The sequence below is a fragment of the Oryx dammah genome, unplaced genomic scaffold, assembly GCF_014754425.2.
Source record: "Oryx dammah isolate SB20612 unplaced genomic scaffold, SCBI_Odam_1.1 HiC_scaffold_17, whole genome shotgun sequence".
Lineage (NCBI taxonomy): Eukaryota > Metazoa > Chordata > Mammalia > Artiodactyla > Bovidae > Oryx > Oryx dammah.
In genome coordinates, this window is record NW_024070201.1 from 59,476,516 (window position 1) to 59,497,730 (window position 21,215).

The 21,215-nt window shown below is 38.5% G+C and overlaps 1 protein-coding gene across 2 annotated transcripts in view; it reads right to left on the reverse strand.

The window, feature by feature from the left end:
* Window positions 1-21,215, reverse strand: part of DCDC1 (doublecortin domain containing 1) — a 438,943-nt gene that overhangs the window by 89,273 nt on the left and 328,455 nt on the right. For both annotated transcript variants that reach the window (XM_040258928.1, XM_040258929.1), the window contains one exon: window positions 2,663-2,786. In XM_040258928.1, the coding sequence (XP_040114862.1) occupies window positions 2,663-2,786 (124 nt within the window). The remainder of the gene's footprint in view (window positions 1-2,662; window positions 2,787-21,215) is intronic.

Consider the following 21,215-nt stretch of genomic DNA (forward strand, 5'->3'; position numbering starts at 1 on the left):
TGGAGGAGGACATGGCAACCCACTCCACTATTCTTGCCTGGAGAATGCCATGAACAGAAGAGCCTGGGAGGCTACAGTCCATCTATAGGGTCAGAGTCAGACAAGACTGACGCAACTTAACACACACAGTGAAAATGTTATTGTTTTAAAAGGTATGTGTTAAGAGGAACATAGTTAACTGAGGTTTCCTAATATAACTACCATTCACCATTTAAGTCAATTAATTAATTAACTGAATTACTCTACCTGTATACTATGTTGAAAAAAAAAAGTAAGCACAGTATTTGTGAAGTCTACCATAATTACCTTTTTCTCTCTTTCTAAGAAAGTACACTTCCTTATGAGGCATCCCTGTCACCTTTAGGTAGGAGGGAATCTTGATATTCCAATTAGAAGTGTCCCCTGTTTCCACCAAGTTGGAAAAGCCTTTTTTCTTTTTGCCTGATTTTTAGCACTGTACTTTTTGATACATATTTAATCAAATTAAATGTAGCCTGCCAGGCACCTCTGTCCATGGAATTTTCCAGGCAAGGATATTGGAGTGGGCTGCCATCTCCTACTTCATGGGATCTTCCCAACCCAGGAAACGAATCCAGATCTCCTACACTGCAAGCAGATGCTTTACCGTCTGAGCTACTAGGGAAGCCCTTCATGGTCTATATGTGATACTTGTCCTTGATTTTTAAAGATTTGTGTCTCTTCTCATTGGCTACTGGGGCAACCTGCTGACACTTGTCCACCTCCAGTTGAGAAGTAAGTTATCCTTTCTGCTTCTCTTGGTTTTAGCCTCTGCCCTTTCTGGACCTCTGAAGAAAAGCCTACAATCAGCATAACTCACACTTTTTTCCTTGGCCTATGCTGGGCTTGTTTGTCTCTGTGCTATCCCTCCACCTTTGGCTCCATGATGGCTCTCACGATGCTGTACCCTGAATCTTAGACACATAATTCATCTAACCCCTGGCTCAGGCTACCCAAACCACAGTCCCTGGTATTTTTAAGAACTCCTCCTTTATCTCCAAAACAAAACAAAAACAACAAAAACCCCTCAGCTTTCTAGACCATTGCTTCTGTGTGCTGTGTGCTCAGTCGTGTCCAACTTTTTGCGACCCATGGATAGTGGCCCACCGGGCTCCTCTATGCATGTGGTTTTCCCAGCAAGAATACTGGGATGAGTTGACATTTCCTCCTCCAGGGGATCTTCCTGACCCCGAGGTCGAACCTGTGTCCCTTGAACCTCCTGCACTGGCAGGCGTATTCTTTACCACTGAGCCATCAGGAGAGCCCAGATGTTGTTTCACCACAATCTAAATAAAAGAGCATATTTGGGCCCCTAAGCAATGACTTCTTGGTTTCAGCCTACGTCTGTCCTTCCCTTAAAGCTCTGAGACTCATTGTTTCAATCACTGAGGAAGCATAGGGAATTGTGATTTAAAGGCAAAGAAAAAACTAGATTGAGACCAGAAAATGTGACAAAACAACTAAAAAGGTAAGAATACATTTTTAAAAAATCTTTTAGAACATATCACTGACCTAGCAACAAAGCAAGGCATACTATAGACTCAGAGAGATAGAGTACTAAAACTGAATTTTACTATGAGGGAGTTTTTCAAACCCAGCAAACTTCTGCTTCCATGGACTTGAGAGAAAGGGTACAGGAAACAAATTTCAGGGCCCAGCCCTGGGAAGTCTAACAGGAGCACTCCTCTCATAAAACAAGAATCACAAAAGGATAAATTTCACTGAAGAGGCAAACCAGAGAGAATGACTCTCAGATGGCTGCAAGTAAAACACACCATCTCAAACATTTTCTCTGGGTTGAAGAAAAAAATCATTGAGAATTCACAACATGGACTGACCCACACTTGAACTTTCAGCACATTAGATAAAGATGAAGAGAAAATTAATAATTTGAAAGAAAAATAAATTTGCTTCATAAAAGAAAATATAAAAATAAATTTTAAAATAAACTAAGATAAGTAAAAACTGTTTGACACCAATGACTAAAAGAAGGACATATATTAGGCAAAAGGAAAGTAATCTCAGTTGGAAGGACTGAGATGTAACATTGGAGAAAAATGAAACAGAGGAAAGGTACAAAATAATCTAAATATATGTCATTACAATAAATAGAAAATACTAAAACCCTTAGTGTAGAGATAAAGATTGTCAAAATTGTTTTTTAAACTTAAATGTATGCTGATTACTGGAGAGCCATCCTAAAATAGAAGAATGTACAAATATGAAAAGTAAAAGGTTAAAAAGAAGGTATACAATGCAAATAGCAACAACAACAACAATAAAAGATATTTTTACTAGTGTTGGATAATTGAAACATTTACTAGAGCTAGAGACAGTCTACATGTCAGGAGTTTTAATTCAGCAGGATGATAAAATATTTCTGAACATTTGTGTGTCTAGAACCAAATTTCAAAATATATAAAACAAAACTTGACAGACTACAAGAAGAAATAAATTCCATATCCATCCCATAGTTGATGACTTAAGTACTTTTTTCTAATTAATTGATGGAATGACAGAATCAATTGATCACTTGCATCTAGCAACTATAAATCAAAAACTACATGGATGTTTTCACACATATTGATCACATACTGGACCTTAAAATAAGTCTCAACAACAGTGTCCTTATGCTAAACAGTACCTCATTAAGTTGACCACTGGGAAGGACTGGCCACATGTAGGTAAGTTTATTCCAGAGGGGATTTTCAACTCTGGAGTGTTTCCATTGGCCTGGCTTACTGGTCCCTTCATGTTTTATGGCCCATCTGAAACAAAAAACAAAGAATTTAGCAAGATTAAATATCACTATAAAATAATCATTGAGCACTTCTTACTAGGTGGCAAAAACTCAGTGTGAATTTTTAAAAGTCTGGTAATTTACTGTGTACAAGAGACATATGCTCAGTCACTCAGTCATGTCCAAATCTTTGCAGCCTCATGGACTGTAGCCCACCAGACTCCTCTGTCCGTGGAATTTTCCAGGCAAGAATACTGGAGCAAGTTACCATGTCCTCCTCCAGGGGACCTTTCCAACCCAGGGATTGAACCCACATCTCCCATATCTCCTGCACCGGCAGGCAGGTTCTTTACCATGAGCACCACTTGGGAAGCCCCAACAAGACACGTAAATAAAAGCGATTTTTAATGAAAGAACACATTTATAAAAATCAGGAAAAATTGGCAATGTTATAATCAACAGTGAAATTTGAGGCAAAAGGCAAGTAGAATAATAGTCAATTTACGATAACAATGACATAAATAACATACTAACAGAAAAAATTCAAACAAAACTTTTTAGACATTCAAAGAGAAACCAACATAGATGTAATCAGTGTGGGAGATGTCATTATATCACCAACAGATTATGGACTACTAGGTAAACTGTTTTAAATAACAGATAAAATATCTGACTGCTAAAACCAGTGAATGTAACCATGACCACTCACTTACAGACATTTTAGTCTGTTAACAGGAAATGTGTCTTTCTTGATAATTCTTGCAACATTTGTAATATTTCCACACACTAATAAAGCAAACTTCAATAATGTTTTGAAATGAAAACTGAACAAGCTGATGCATGTAAGGCAATTACTATTCCCTATACTTTGTGGCAAATGACAGAATAAATTAGATATAAATGAAAGTTTAAATTTTACAATTTCAATCACAAGATAATTTTAAAAACACATTTTCTGTCCCAAAATACTATTAATATTATCCCAGACAGGCAGAGGAAAAAATAACACAATCAATACCTATTCAGAAGCAATGACATAATAATCACAAAGACTTGAAAATACATTTAGAATCATATTCAAAGATAAATTTATAATGTTAAATGCTTATGTATTAAGGGCTAAATAGAGAAGAGAAATTTAAAAAGCATTCACTCAATAATTCATTTTAAATGTATCCAATGGAAAAGAGATGAAAGAAAGTAGCAAAGATTCAAATATAAATAAATATTAGAAAATAGAATAGTAAGCCTGGCATGTTGCAGTCCATGGGATCACAAAGAGTCAGACACAACTGAGCAACTGAATGAGTAGAATTTTAAAGAAATTTTTAAAAAAATTAAAATTAAAATAGAAAATCTCATGCAAGTAAATTTAGATTAAAAAATACATAGTAGATAGAAAAATCAAGCTAAATATTCAGCACTGAGACAATTAGGAGTATATTATGTATGTATATGTTAATAAATGTAAAACTTATGAAATAATTTTTTAAAACCCTCAAAGATCTGAAATAGAAAATATGCTCTTACTCGTATAACTTCACAGGGCATGGAACATATCATTTTCATACTATATGAAACATTCTAAACCATGAAGATGTGGAAAACCAGCTATCTCATTCCATGAATGGGAGATGGGCTTCATAATAAAGTCAGTCACTGGTAATTTAAGAAATAAATCAACAATCTTACTTAAAATCAAAGATGTGAGATTCCTAATTCAATATTAGCTAGTAAAATTTAACACTATGGCAAGAGAATAATCACTATAGTTAAGTAATTGCCTAGAAATGAAATGATGGACATTTACTAATATGATCAGTTACTGATTACTGAAGGACAATAAGGAGCAGCCCATTACACATCATTTTCTAGCACACATGAAGGTCATCTGAGCTTAAACATTTTCTGAGCTCACCCAGCCTCCTCAGAAGCATCTGCAGTGTCCAAACCTGTGTTCAAGGAACTGGCTTTCCTGTTGAAGCTTGCTGAGAGTTTTGGGGGCCTGGATACTGAGGGGTGCTGGTGGCACAAAAGACTTCCTCTTTCCCACCTAAGAACCTGATCTCCAATTACAGTAGAGCTGTGTGCTCCAATCTAAGACCAACACTTCTGTTTGTGTCTACATCCTCATCTTCTCTCATCTAGGACTTTGTCCTGAACTATTAACTTTCCTTCCTTTCTGGTCATTCCATCTGCATAATGTCTGACAGCTTGATATCTTTAAAAAAGAAAAACACTTTTAAAAAACACTTTAAATAAATAAAACACTTGCAGTTGTTGCCTTATTTCTTTGTGCTCTTATACAGCATATTCCCTAAAATGCTCATCTTTTCTTTTTTTTTTAATTTATTATTCTTATTTTTATTTCCTGTCTGTGCCACAGCACGTGGGATCTTAGATCCCTGAACAGGGATTGAACCCACACCCCTTGCACTGGAAGTGTGGAATCTTAATCACGGGGCCACCAGGGAAGTCTCTCATCTCTTCTTCTCCTCCCTTTTTCTCTTAAGCCAATTCCAATTAGATTCTCATCTCTTGAATTCCAGTGAAAATGCCCCATCAGTATTTTAACATCACCAAAGCCCAAGATCATTTCTCAAGACATAAGTGAACTAACAGCAGTGTTCAACATGATCCTTCCCTCTTTTTCAGAACACTTTCTCTGACTTGATCTGACTTTATTTGACTTCCATGAAACCATATTCTCTTCCTTTTCTCCCATTAGTAGCCAAAAGTGTGAGTCTTCTCTTGAGTGCCAAGGGCTTCCTGGTGGCTCAGATGGTAAAGAATCTGCCTGCAATGCAGGAGACCTGGGTTTGATCCCTGGATTGGGAAGGTCCCCTGGAGAAGGAAATGGCTATCCACTACCCACTCCAGTATTCTTGTCTGGAGAATTCCATGGACAGAGGAGTCTGGCGGGCCATAGTCCATAGGAGTCACAGAGAGTCAAACACAACTGAGTGACCGATACTTTCACTTTTCACACTTTCTTGAGTGTCAGAGGGTGGGAAATACAGCCTCTGAATATCCAAGATCTGTTGCATCAATTGAGTTTTTAGATGCCATTGGTCTGATGCATGTAAGGCAATTACTATTCCCTGTAGCTCAAGTGGTAAAGAATTTGGTTGCAATGCAGGAAACTGGGGTTCAGTTCCTGGGTCAGGAAGATCCTCTGGAGAAGAGAACAGTAATCCACTCCAGTAATCTTGCCTGGAGAATCGCATGGACAGAGAAGCCTGGCGGGCTACAGTCCTTGGGGTCACAAAGAGTCAGACATGACTGAGCGACTAACTCACAAAGGACAGGTTGTTGATGAAAAGATTCATCCTTTTGATTCCAGTGCCTATATAACTTCAGCCTATCAGGGTGCCTTTAAAAAGAGCTGGTCAAGTTCAGTTTGCATTGTTAATAAACATTAACATGGAGCAAAGGCCATTCTACTGCAGAGTTCCAGCACAGTATGAGCTTTTATGTGAAAGCAATAGACCTCTTAATATTATGTCTTATAAATGAAGAGCTGACAGATCCTTAACTGTAATGGCAGTAGCTGACCGCACTATAATGACTGTACATGTGCATAACATAAATTAGAACTTTACAGCATCATTAAGGACTCTGGAATCTTAATTCCTAGAAGTCAGCACTAGGTGGAGACAGTGATTCGTGCAATGTTTGCAGGCAGCCTTTTTCTTGCCTTTCTGAGAACTTATTTTTATTTAATATTTTCCATTCTTCTCTTCAGTATAAAAGAGAGTATTTCTAAACAATTGTCTTTTATTATAGAAACATTATGTAAAACAAAACAGCTCACATTTTGAAAGGACTTACTTGATCACACACACACACACACACACACACACACACACACACACACACACACACACAGGTACACATGCTACAAGGTAACCAAATAAGGTTCAAAAGCAAGTTTGTTTATTTAAAATACTATCTTTATTAGTATACTGCCTTTTCATTAAAAGTAAAATTCTATTTATGATATTTCACAAGTATCTACGTCCACGAACAGAAGTTTGACCAAAGTTAAAATATTTTCCTGGATTCATATAAACTAAAAGATTTAAGAAAAACCCAGGATCATTCCTCAGAATTTTAGTTGACAGATACTTCTTCTCTCAAAAACTAAGTTCAGAATTGATCGTATTTTGATTGGGTTTAATAATAGCCCAATACATTGCCATAGATTTGAACTGTTTGAAGCTTTCTAAGATTCTAGTCCTCTGGACAGAGAAGAAGTCATTCAAAATCAGGAACCACACACACAAGCTCTTCTTAAACATTGTATAAGGGTTCAGAGATTAGATACGTAACTGAAATCTGAATCCATCAGTTATTAGTCTTTAGGTTTTTACCAGTACCTCTGTATCAATATTATAGATATTTATTTTGCAATTTACATTGAATATTAAAGCTAAATAGTTTAAGCAAATTGTTTTTAAGATTTAAATTTTAAATAACTTTACATTAATAGAAACAAGGCACTGAGGACTGATAGTACATTAATTTACAAGCCAAAATGTTCAAAGATCAAGTAATTTCTGCATATTAGACATTATTCTACTCATTTTGTTTCTGGGATATTTTGTAGAAACTAATGAATACACATGGAATTTGTTCTTCTGTTTTATATATCCCCATTTGCTCCATCTCTTTACATTATTTTGATAACTAGCAAAGTACTTTAAAACAGAGACTGAATTTTAATGGCAAATAAAGGCTAAGTGGGGGAACTCAATGATCATGCTTCCATCTTGCATAACTGGGAATTTTTAAGAGTAAGAAATTGTTCCAACAATTACCTTGAAAAGAATACATATTTCATAATAATTTCCATAATTATATATTATATTCATCTCAATTTAAAATTATCAATTAGGCTTTTTAGCACATTTCAAAGTTGTTCTTAAAAACATCAATTGTTAAAACACAGTGGAAACCTAAAGTACATTAATGGTAATTGCCAGGAATATGTATATATTTAGTTTAGAAAAATAAAGGGGTATACAGATGGATATAAAGTCACACCTGACATCTCCTTGCAAGTTTTTTTTTCCCAACATTAAGTCTTTGACCTGCTCTATTTTGTTTTGCTTTTCTAGTTGGCTGAGCTTCCTGGTTATTTAGATTTTAGATACATAGAAGGAATCTATATTCAGTACTAAAAACCTATCATTATCTCCCATAGTCAGAGAGTTTCAGAGTTGTGTAAAAGTAAAGCTCTCTTTGCAGGTACAGTAAAATCTCCATCAAGTACATGATTTGTAAACAAACATAAAAACCCATTGTTCCTTCAGAATACTTGCCTATTGTGGAGTCCTATGTGATCTTTGAGTTCTTGAATCTTTTTATTAACCATTTGGGCCTCACAGACTGGCTTTGGTACCTGAGATCTTTGGGGTATCCACTACCTGAAGTTACTGTATCAACTTTCATGCAAATAAAACAAAGTAATAACTGTTTATGGAGCACCCGCTCTCTCTCCCCTGCACTATGCTAGGCACTACAGGGAACACAAAAGAAAGGGCTTCTGCCCTCAGGAAAATTACAGCATTTTAGGAAGAAGCAAAAATTACATACCTGGGAAAGTTTTTGGAAACAATACAATATGTAATGGAAAAAAATAGCACTTTCAATAAGAGTTATAACAAGTAGACCTAATGGAAAGAAAATAATATGAGCTTCCTATTACAGAAAGAAACTGTCAAGGCAGGAGAAGAATCCTTGCCAAGCATTCATGAATTTTGTATACATGGAGAATAAAGAGTTTGGAATAATGAGAGGGAGGAAGAAAGATGCCATTTTAAGAGATGGAAAAAGAATATAATCATTTGGTATTATATAATAGCTCCAATAAATATGATTTTTAAAGACACAGAGTTCCAGTTAGAGGAGAATGCTTCACGTTACAGCTTTTCATTTCCCAGTCTCAGTCAGGCTGAGCCAACTCTTTTGCTTAAAGCAAAGTGCTTCACCATTTAAGGCTCTTGATTGCCTTATTTATTCATATCAAGAAGGAACAGTTATCCTCCCAATCAATTCTCCCTTCCTTTAGTAATAATGGATTTCCAGATGGACACATGGCTACCCAGATAAACACGAAGTTTTCTTGAACTTAGGTGTAGCAGCCAAGTGGGCTGTGCGTGGACATGACGCATAGCACTCAGACTTCACCTTTAAAACAACGGGACCGGTGCTCCTCTGGCCCCTTCTCTCCATTCCACTGACTGGGAGATAGCAAGAGCTGGCACAGTCAATTTAATGCAGAGAAAAATGAACTTCTGTATGAGCCTAAAAGTTTTGGAGTGCCTGTCAGAGCAGCTTAGCCTACATGTTTTCTAATATAGTCTTGGTCATTTCCGTGGCTCCAGTCTTTTACGTTTTCCTGTGCTTCCTCTGAACTTTTTACTGCTTTCTCTGCTATTTACCTCTGAGGAACTTTTCATAGGTTGCCATCACTATTGATAGCTCATCTCTTTCCTAATTCTCATTGCCATTTCACCAATTCATATGTAACAAAGCTTCTGTATCAACTGTGGATCGATACAGATTGGTATGCCCAATGGTTACTTTTTGTGACTTCTAAAAGAAATGCTCTTAGAGACAGTGACAGGTAGCTCTTCAGGAATAGTGACATTAAGAAGATAGACCCCACTTGCCTGATCTAAGGTGGTGCTGTGGGGGTTTCCAGGGAATCATGTGTGGACTTTAGTTATCACTGTATCACTATTCAGAAAGGGTCCCAAGATATTGACAATCACGAGAAAGTGAGGGGTAGCTTTTTGTAACGATTTCCTCTTCAGGAATATTTTCCCAAACATATTTTAAGGTCTTTAGATTGACAATTGTGAGCCATATTTTAGTTCTGCATCAAACAAAAATATCCTAGGATACAGATGAGAAAAAAGAGCTAGCAACTGAGAGGGAAAGAAGAACACAGCAGAGGCTCCAAAAGCAAAGGAAAAAAGCAGTTAACTGAGAAAAAGAAGTGATGAGTTGTAAAAGCACTGGGAAAATAATAAATATTCATAGGAAGTCCCCAAATGTAATCAAGCAATAAGGATCCTTTGTCTAAAGTTGGTCTTGGGAAGCACCATCTGACATGTTTTCAACATTTGTGCAGCTGGGTGCCAGGGACCCAAGGAACTGAGACAGTTTCTGTCCATGAGGAATCCTAGTTTGGTGAGAAAATAGACCAGTGAAACAAATAACAGTGCCATGGGTGATAGGGGCAATCATGGGGGTTTATACAAGGTATTTCAGAAAACTAAACAGAGTCACTGAGTCTTCCTGGCCCTTAGGGCATGCTCTGTCCACTTACTGAATTCAGGAATGAATGGGTGAGCTAATCTGGACTGTATTTAAAATCATCTAGTGAATCTGGGTTCTCAATTCCCCATCAGTTGATGCCAAAATTCTTGAATTCTTAAATCTGAAGTGAGAGAATATAAGTAACGCTCAAGATTCCTCATAAATGTGGGTAGAGTAAGAGATAATTTGCAGAATACAGTTTGGTAGATAATAGAATAGCCCCCTATTAAAAATTATTTCTCAAAACTAGGTCCTGAAATTCCATCATTACCAATTAATTTCTTTATGCTCAAATAAACATTGCAGGATTTGCAAAACAAAGAGTCAGAACTTTGTGATCTCTAGTAGGCTGTAAAATGAACCTTCAATAGAGATCCATGTCCTGCTCCCTGGAACCTGTGAATGTTACAAGGCAAAAAGACTTTGCAGGTGTGATTAAGTGAAGGATCTTGACGCAGGAGATTATCCTGAATTATCTGAGTAGGTTCTATACATAATCATGCATCATTAGGCAAGAGAGGCAGCTACAGAGGAGAAGAAGACGACAACGTGCCCAGGGAAGCAGAGGCTGAAAAGATGAGGCTACACAACAAGTGAAACTAGCAGCCACCACAGGATTCTCTTCTCAGATCCGAGAAGAACTCGTGGGCTACTTCATCTCACCTACCATTCTCAGAGAAAGAAATGAGATCCGGTAAGACTTACCCACCTGGTTATAAGAAGGGTTTGTAGTAAAATCAGAGTCCTGTGGATCACCCAGTCCACATGGGAAAACATACCTTTAGACATAAACAGCTTTGACAGTCCAGAAAGTCTGTGCAATGGTTCTAATAATTCAGTTCAAGTGTTACTGTCATAAAGAAGGTGTTTGTTAAATGAACTGTTAAAATCAGAATGCAAGATGGCCCCCTCTCTGTTCTTTCAAAGAAAACAATGAGTTTTCTCAGAGAGACAAGAAGCAATAGGGACTTCCCATAGTCTTCGAACCTCTTGAAAAATGGCCTTCTATATTTTTCTTCTAATGCAGAGAATTATACAAACAAAACTCTTAATAAACACACATGTGAACAATCCTATGTTTGTCACAGTGCTGATACTGTGAGCAGCACACAATTCAGTGTACAAGAAACAGCATCTGTTTCTACTAGACTGTAAACTTCATGGAGATTTTGTCTGTTTTGTTACAGAGCATCCCCAGTACCTAGAACAGCATCTAGCACAGAGCCTGTACTGAGTAAACAGTTGTAGAGCACAGCACCAGCCAGAGAGCTGGGCAACAAGCGGCCCCGCCCTGGCCTCACTTCTGCCCTCCTCTCACTTCACTCGGTGGGCAAGGGGAGGTGTCCACCTGGAGTCCATGTGCCGCCCCCTAATACACTTCCCCCTAATACAAGCAGTTCTCTGAGACCTCAGGGCTCTCTGGCCAAATAGTCCCAAGCTTGCTTCTAGGAACTGGAACAGTCTCCACCCCAAATCTAGCCTGATTGCAAACCTCCTGTGTGCAGTTCCTATTATTGAAAGGTGGCCAAGGGACTCTGTTCTGCCTAGGGTGGATCAGACATTGGACATGGGAGTTGGGGTGTCTACCTATGCATTTTGTGTGCCAGTAAGTGTTAGATACAGCTGGGGCTATGAAAGAGGATGAGTAGGCCATGGGCAGGGAGTCTCTATTGTATCACGGGATAAAACGGCTGTTTTTATCCCAGAAACCTGCAAATTTAAGAGGAGGTTGGGTTTAATAAATAGATGGATGGATGGATAATTGCATAGATCAATACATGAATGAAAAAATGCCCTACCGTGAACCAATGAACTATACCAGGGAAAGAGAAATGAATGGAGGCACACAGGTTTCCCAGAGATTCTGACAAAGCCAAGTCTGTCAAATTAGACAAGGGCTCTTTTACTGCTTCTAATGATTCATCTCAACAGTAACAATGTTGTTCAGAAAAATACTGTTTATATCTCATGATCTTCCAGTGACCAGAAAGATTGAGTCTAATGATGACATAAAATGTAACTTTTTAAGATAAAGTTCTTCAACCAATTAAAAAATTTAATTGTGTCACTTGACACATTTTGATGTCAAAATATATTCCAGCTTCAATTATATAAAGAAGGTTCTAAAGTCACAAAAAGAACGCACTTTCTCTTGCCAAATCCACCTGGCAGCAGTCCTGGAACCTAGAGGTGCTCACCAGACATTTGTCAGCAGAGCAGAGTAGCTTGCTAGCGCAGGCAATCTGATGCCAGGCCACTTGGATTAATCTTGGCTTCATCTCAGACTAGCTGGGTGACCATGGACATGTCATTCTTGGGATAACAAGATACCTATTTCAGAGAGTTATTATAGAAATTAAACACCTCATTATCTGCAAAGGAACAGAACAGTGTCCAACTCATAGCCAGCACTATGGAAAGGCTGATGTCCATAGTTAAATGTTGCTGCTGCTGCTGCTGCTGCTGCTGCTAAGTCGCTTCAGTCGTGTCCCACTCTGTGCGACCCCATAGATGGCAGCCCACCAGGCTCCCCTGTCCCTGGGATTCTCCAGGCAAGAACACTGGGGTGGATTGCCATTTCCTTCTCCAATGCATGAAAGTGAAAAGTGAAGTGAAGTCGCTCAGTCGTGTCCAACCCTCAGCGACCCCATGGACTGCAGCCTTCCAGGCTCCTCCGTCCATGGGATTTTCCAGGCAAGAGTACTGGAGTGGGGTGCCATTGCCTTCTCCGAGAGTTAAATGTTATGTTACTATTAAATGACATAAATGATATGTGACCCATAGTATTAGCTATTCTTAGTATATGACAGATTATATTTAATTTCTAAAACAGGCATGGTCTCTAAGTGTTGGCCAATTTAAATTTTAAAGGCTATTCTCTAGGCTAACTTCAAAGCAACTCTAGTAATAACAGATTCAACCATCTCAAAAGATTTTTAGTGTGTTGCCACCGTCGACTTTGGCTAATGTAATATTAATTCAATGGGACTTTTATAGGTCAGCAGGTAGAAAGGCTATGTTTTAACTGTGTCTTCCCTGGGTGATAAAGATGTAGTTGACGTTTCAATCATTTAAATCTATGCTAAAGGTATAGAATAATAAGAAAGAACCTAATGTCCATCTGTGCTAGAAAGCTTCAGGTAAACTGTATGCTGAAAAAACCAAAAAAGTACCAAGGAGACCTAACCAGAAACACAGTTAAATGGATTGTATAAACTATAAAAATATTAATAATAAGGCCTTCTACCCATCTCTTGGAGTGAAAAACGACACCACGTATACCTGTTTTTGTTTAAGAAAATTTTAAGGTTTTATTGTTTTCCTTAAAATAGCTAAATACAAATTCTTAATCTCAAATATACATATATATTACATGTGTGAAAACTCATGAATGTGAATGGTGACTAAAATGGTCCAAAGAATTTCTATTTGAGGGAATCTCACAAATAGTTTCTATTTCTCCCATTATTAGTATTTTTTCTGTTGGTCTATTGTTTTTCTTAAAGCATCTTTTGTTAAGAAAACACTCCACAACTTCTTCCATGGTAAGTTGAAGTTACATGCCACTGGGGGGAAAAAAACCTTCACATTTTAACATTACAACTTTAACAGGATCTGCGAAGATGTTATCCGAAGTGTCAGCAGCACAATGAAATGAAGTTAATACACAATATTCAGCAAACTTCATAACATTACCTCTTTTTTTTCCACACAAATCAGGCTGATTTGAAAGAGAAGCATTTGTTTGAAAATTAATAGCAACATTCTTTTGTTTCATTTTATGCAGCTTTAAAGACCTGAGGAGCCTTAGGAATTAATTGCAGGCTTCTAATAAACACAGTGATGTAATGACGTATTTAACATTATTGTTTTTTGTTTGATTCCAAATAAATTGCAGATTTTTTTCTGGTGTGATAGTAAAACAATTACCATTTTGCAAAAAAGGATAATTAATCTGCAATTTTTTCACATTAGATCATATATCTCTAAAGAGTGTCCACGGCTTGATAGTCTTCAGCTGCTGTGTATTTATTTTTCATTTTTTTCTACTGATGTACCACCCCATCAGTGCTGACATTTAAATGAGTGAGTATTCAACACAAATGTGATCATTTGTACAGCATCCAGTGCGGCCCCATACTGAGATGATTGCTTCTGGGAGCCATCCACGGGTTCTCAAATAGGGGGAAAAAGCCAGGCAAAATTTTATCAATTTACATTTTTCTGTGATTAATTTTTATGCAAATAAGGGCCCGACCGTGCTCCCATCTCACCTGAATCATCCGGATCATCAAAGACAAATTGAGCATCACTTATTTAAAAAATAGGCTTTAAACTACTCTACAGCTGTGTTGGAAAATGCTAAGAGCAGGGCATGAACTTCTCCAATATAACAGGAATAGATAAGAAAATGTCTTTTATGTGCATTTTGTACACAATGCCGCAAGCATGGAACTTAACACAATAAAAAATCGCCTTTGCCTTGAATATTCTCTGGTCTTTGTAAATAGTCAGCGATGGGAATGACAGCATACAAAGCAATATTTTCCCAATTTCTGAATGCATAATCAGAAATGTTTCCCATTAAACGAAAAATGCTGACCACTGCATGTCTTTGCCAACTTTCTATTGCTTCTAGATGAAAGTGTCCAATAAAAAAAGTAAATACGTAGGGGCAACAAAATTTCACAGAACTAAATGACAAGTCTTAGTTTGTGATGGGGGTTTATGGTGTCGGTATAATGTTGCATAAAACTGACATAGCACTTCTGGGTCTATACAGTCTATTTCTCAAGACATCTATTAAAATAATATAATTATTTAGTTTGCATTTGCAGTTCACTAAAAATTATAAAAATCACATTGGGTAAAATAATAATATCCTCCAGATATATGAACTACAAGTAAAGCTGTTTACCATGATATCTGGGATCAAGTTAACAGTGTGATTCATATAAATAGTCACGGCTTACAAACGCCACCTCAGCAGTAACTAAGTTCAATTTACTATTTTTTAGCAAAAGCTATATTTTCTCACATGGTATCTTTTGAAAATGTGCTTAGAGTTTTATATACATGACTCAGTTATCAAAATCTTCCCAGATGTCTCTTTTTCTCTCACTCACAAAAATAATCACCAGAGCAGAAATAAATTGTTGACAATTCTCAGAGAATGGAAACAGACCACAGGGGGTAAAAATCTGGTTATCTGAATGGGCGATATAATCGAAGGTTCAGCTAAGCTAAGGGAATTTCAACATAAACAATGCTCTTATTTCCAAGAACGGGATTCTCCTTTATATACAATAGTGGAGGAATGCCAATCCTTTCCTTACTGCTGTGAGAAAAGTGCCGGACAGGAACAAGATTAGAATCTTAAAAGCTGTCCTGGAGAGCTAAATTACTGTGCAGTGTACAGGTGAGGAGGTAAAAAGAGCAAAAATAAATGGAGTTTATTCCATGGCTTTTAGAGTTTATTTCACGAAGACAGAAATAAAGATATCTAAATCCATAGTTACAGTCACCCCATGTGAGATGGCTGTGTGTGTGTGAGTGTGTGAGTGTGTGTGTGTGTGTGTGTAGCCACGTGTGGAACTGTGTGGAACTGTTCATGGAACTGTGTCATGGGCCTCTTCTCTCCCTCACCAACAAAAATTTGCCACTCACCACCAACTTCCATACACAAAAAAGATTCCTGTTTACCTTCTCACTGTCTTCCTTCAAAAATAACCTGGGAAATTCAGGAGTTTCTCACACAAAAAAATAATTTTAGCCTGGTGAGCAATTGCTACGAAACAGGAGAATAACTAGATTTGTACAACTTTTGATGCACACACACATCTGTCTGGTCTGACTTTTGGCTTAAACTAGCCAGCACAGAACATCTTCCGCTGTGCTTCCATCAGGAGTGGAAGCAATTGTTCGTAACCTGGACATATCATATTCTCAAACAAAGGTGGGCATAGAGAAACTTGCAATGCCCAAGGATTTACAAACTCTACCCCTGACTCTTTTAACTGTGGTGCTGGAGAAGACTCTTGAGAGTCCCTTGGACTGCAAGGAGATCAACCCAGTCAATCCTAAAGGAAATCAATCCTAAATATTCTTGGAAGGACTGATGCTGAAGCTGAAGCTCCAATACTTTGGCCAGCTGATGCAAAGAGCTGACTCATTAGAAAATACCCTGATGCTAGGAAAGATTGGAGGCAGGAAGAGAAGGGGACAGCAGAGGACAACATGGTTGCATGGCATCACAACTTGATGGACATGAGTTTGAGCAAGCTTTGGGAGATGGTGAAAGACAGGGAAGCCTGGTGTGATGCACTCCATGGGGTCACAAAAAGTCAGACATGACTGACTGGATAGCAAAAAACAAAAAATCCCTCTGACTTTAAGCAGCAGCTGTTTGGTTTAAAGCAGGTCAGCTGGCAACCACACAGCTGTTTTTTTTTAAAGTTCAAAATAGTTGCCAGTGTAATGTGAAAACCAGCCCATCTCTCACAGAAGTAAATGGCACCTCCCAAATGATGGGGGAGCTGCTTCAACGTGTGTCAACTGAGCACATTTGGGGAGAGTGGGACAAGGAACTGGAGGAGAAAATCTTTAGGGATGACAACTCACAAACTTAGGGAAGAAATAAAGTTAGTCCTAAAAGGAGTGAAATGGGAAACCAGAGTTCCTGGAAAAGGTTGCAGGGTCTTACACAGTGCATACATTTAACCTTGGCCATGGTCTTTTTTTTTTTTAATTTGGCCATGGTCTTTATTTCTAACACATAATAAGAAACTCCAAATATCTATAAGAATACAAACAGCTCTGCTCTTAATCAGCATGCATTGTATTGAAAACTACTACCAAAAATAAAGGCATTCTTTATGAAGTGACTCACTCTCCACTTTCACTTTCATCAAGAGGCTTTTTAGTTCCTCTTCACTTTCTGCCAGAAGGGTGGTGTCATCTGCATATCTGAGGTTATTGAGATTTCTCCCAGCAATCTTGATTCCAGCTTGTGCTTCTTCCAGCCCAGCGTTTCTCATGATGTACTCTGCATAGAAGTTAAATAAGCAGGGTGACAATATACAGCCTTGACGTACTCCTTTTCCTATTTAGAACCAGCCTGTTGTTCCATGTCCAGTTCTAACTGTTACTTCCTGACCTGCATACAGGTTTCTCAAGAGGCAGGTCAGGTGGTCTGGTATTCCCATTTCCTTCAGAATTTTCCACAGTTTATTGTGATTCACACAGTCAAAGGCTTTGACATAGTCAATAAAGCAGAAATAGATGTTTTTCTGGAACTCTCTTGCTTTTTTGATAATCCAGCGGATGTTCTCAATTTGATCTCTGGTTCCTCTTCCTTTTCTAAAACCAGCTTGAACATCTGGGAGTTCACAGTTCATGTATTGCTGAAGCCTGGCTTGGAGAATTTTGAGCATTACTTTAATAGTGTGTGAGATGAGTGCAATTGTGCAGTAGTTTGAGCATTCTTTGGCATTGCCTTTCTTTGGGATTGGAATGAAAACTGACCTGTTCTAGTCCTGTGGCCACTGCTGAGTTTTCCAAATTTGCTGGCATATTGAGTGCAACACTTTCACAGCATCATCTTTCAGGATTTGAAATAGCTCAACTGGAATTCCATCACCTCCACTAGCTTTGTTCCTAGTGATTAGTAATGCTTTCTAAGGCCCACTTGACTTCACATTCCAGGATGTCTGGCTCTAGGTGAGTGATCACACCATCGTGATTATCTTGGTCATGAAGATCTTTTCTGTACAGTTCTTTTGTGTATTCTTGCCACCTCTTCTTAATATCTTCTGCTTCTGTGAGGTCCATACCATTTCTGTTCTTTATCAAGCCCATCTTTGTGTGATATATTCCCTTGGTATCTCTAATTTTCTTGAAGAGATCTCTAGTCTTTCCCATTCTGTTCTTTTCTTCTATTTCTTTGCATTGATCACTGAGGAAGGCTTTCTTATCTCTTCTTGCTATTCTTTGGAACTCTGCATTCAGATGCTTATATCTTTCCTTTTCTCCTTTGCTTTTCACTTCTCTTCTTTTCACAGCTATTTGTAAGGACTCCCCAGACAGCCATTTTGCTTTTTTGCATTTCTTTTCCATGGGGATGTTCTTCATCCCTGTCTCCTGTACAATGTCATGAACCTGAGTCCATAGTTCATCAGGCACTCTATCTATCAGATCTAGGCCCTTAAATCTATTTCTCACTTCCACTGTATAATCATAAGGGATTTAATTTAGGTCATACCTGAATGGTCTAGTGGTTTTCCCTACTTTCTTCAATATAAGTCTGAATTTGGCAATAATGAGTTCATGATCTGAGCCACAGTCAGCTCCTGGTCTTGTTTTTGTTGACTGTATAGAGCTTCTCCATCTTTGGCTGCAAAGAATATAATCAATCTGATTTTGGTGTTGACCATCTGGTGATGTCCATGTGTAGAGTCTTCTCTTGTGTTGTTGGAAGAGGGTGTTTGCTATGACTAGTGCATTTTCTTGGCAAAAATCCATTACTCTTTGCCCTGCTTCATTCCACATTCCAAGGCCAAATTTGCCTGTTACTCCAGGTGTTTCTTGACTTCCTGCTTTTGCATTCCAGTCCCCTATAATGAAAAGGCCATCTTTTTTGGGTGTTAGTTCTAAAAGGTCTTGTAGGTCTTCATAGAACTGTTCAACTTCAGCTTCTTCAGTGTTACTGGTTGGGGCATAGCCTTGGATTACTGTGATATTGAATGGTTTGCCTTGGAAATGAACTGAGATCATTCTGTTGTTTTTGAGACTGCATACAAGTACTGCATTTCGGACTCTCTTGTTGACCATGGCGGCTACTCCATTTCTTCTAAAGGATTCCTGCCCACAATAATATATATAATGGTCATCTGAGTTAAATTCACCCATTCCAGTCCATTTTAGTTCACTGATTCCTAGAATGTCAATGCTCATTCTTGCCATCTCTTGTTTGACCACTTCCAGTTTGCCTTGATTCATGGACCTGACATTCCAGGTTCCTATGCAATATTGCTCTTTACAGCATTGGACCTTGCTTCTATCACCAGTCATATCCAGTCATATCCCATCACTTCATGGGAAATAGATAGGGAAACAGTGGAAAGAGTGACTGACTTTATTTTGGGGGGCTCTAAAATCACTGCAGATGGTGACTGCAGCCATGAAATTAAAAGACACTTACTCCTTGGAAGAAAAGTTATGACCAACCTAGATAGCATATTGAAAAGCAGAGACATTACTTTGCCAACAAAGGGCCATCTAGTCAAGGCTATGGTTTTTCCAGTGGTCATGTATGGATGTGAGAGATGGACTTTGAAGAAAGCTGAGCGCCAAAGAATTGATGCTTTTGAACTGTGGTGTTGGAGAAGACTCTTGAGAGTCCCTTGGACTGCAAGGAGACCCAACCAGTCACTTCTGAAGGAGATCAACCCTGGGATTTCTTTGGAGGGAATGATGCTGAAGCTGAAACTCCAGTACTTTGGCCACCTCATGCGAAGAGTTGACTCATTATAAAAGATTCTGATGCTGGGAGGGATTGGGGGCAGGAGGAGAAGGGGATGACCGAGGATGAGATGGCTGGATGGCATCACTGACTCGATGGATGTGAGTCTGGGTGAACTCCGGGAGTTGGTGATGGACAGGGAGGCCTGGTGTGCTGCGATTCATGGGGTCGCAGAGTCAGATACGACTGAGCGACGGAACTGAACAGATGAAGTGACTACTGATAATAACTCCTACTGTATTTTAAAAAGCATAATATTACATAATGTATACATATAGATTTCTCTAGACAATATATGTGATTGTATAGATAAAATCATAAATGAAAATGTGTCATATTTCTTGTGTGTTCACAATGCCAGGAACTGTTCTGGGCACTTCGGATATAGCCATAAACAGGACAGACAAACTTACTGTTATTATTGAGCTTATAATCAACATATAAATAAAGAAGGTCTGAAAATAGTACATGTTATTCCAGATATTCAAGCTGGTTTTAGAAAAGGCAGAGGAATCAGAGATCAAATTGACAAATCCACTGGATCATCAAAAAAGCAAGAGAGTTCCAGAAAAACATCTATTTCTGCTTTATTGACTATGCCAAAGCCTTTGACTGTGTGAATCACAATAAACTGTGGAAAATTCTGAAAGAGATGTGAATACCAGACCACCTGACCTGCCTCTTGAGAAACTTATATGCAGGTCAGGAAGTAACAGTTAGAACTGGACATGGAACAACAGACTAGTTCCAAATAGGAAAAGGAGTATGTCAAGGCTGTATATTGTCACCCTGCTTATTTAACTTCTATGCAGAGTACATCATGAGAAACATTGGGCTGGAGGAAGCGCAAGCTGGAATCAAGATTGCCGGGAGAAATCTCAATAACCTCAGATATGCAGATGATACCACCCTTATGGCAGAAAGTGAAGAAGAACCAAAGAGCCTTTTGATGAAACTGAAAGAAGAGAGTGAAAAAGTTGGCTTAAAACTGAGCATTCAGAAAACTAAGATCATGGCATCTGGTCCCATGACTTCTTGGCAAACAGATAGGGAAACAATGGAAACAGTGACAGACTTTATTTTGGGGGGGGTCCAAAATCACTGCAATAACTGTAGCCATGAAATTAAAAGATGCTTGCTCCTTGGAAGGAAAGTTATGACCAACCTAGGCAGCATATTAAAAAGCAGAGACATTACTTTGCCAACAAAGGTCCATCTAGTCAAGGCTATGGTTTTTCCAGTGGTCATGTATGGATGTGAGAGTTGGGCTATAAAGAAAGCTGAGTGCCAAAGAATTGATGCTTTTCAACTCTCGGGAAGACTCTTGAGAGTCCCTTGGATTGCAAGGAGATCCAACCAGTCCATCCTAAAGGAGATCAGTCCTGGGTGTTCATTGGAAGGACTGATGTTGAAGCTGAAGCTCCAAACTTTGGCCACCTGATGCGAAGAGCTGACTGATTGGAAAAGACCCTGATGCTAGGAAAGATTGAGGGCAGGAGGAGAAGGGGATGACAGAGGATGAGACGGTTGGATGGCATCACCGACTCAACAGACATGGGTTTGGGTGAACTCCAGGAGTTGGTGATGGACAGGGAGGCCTGGCATGCT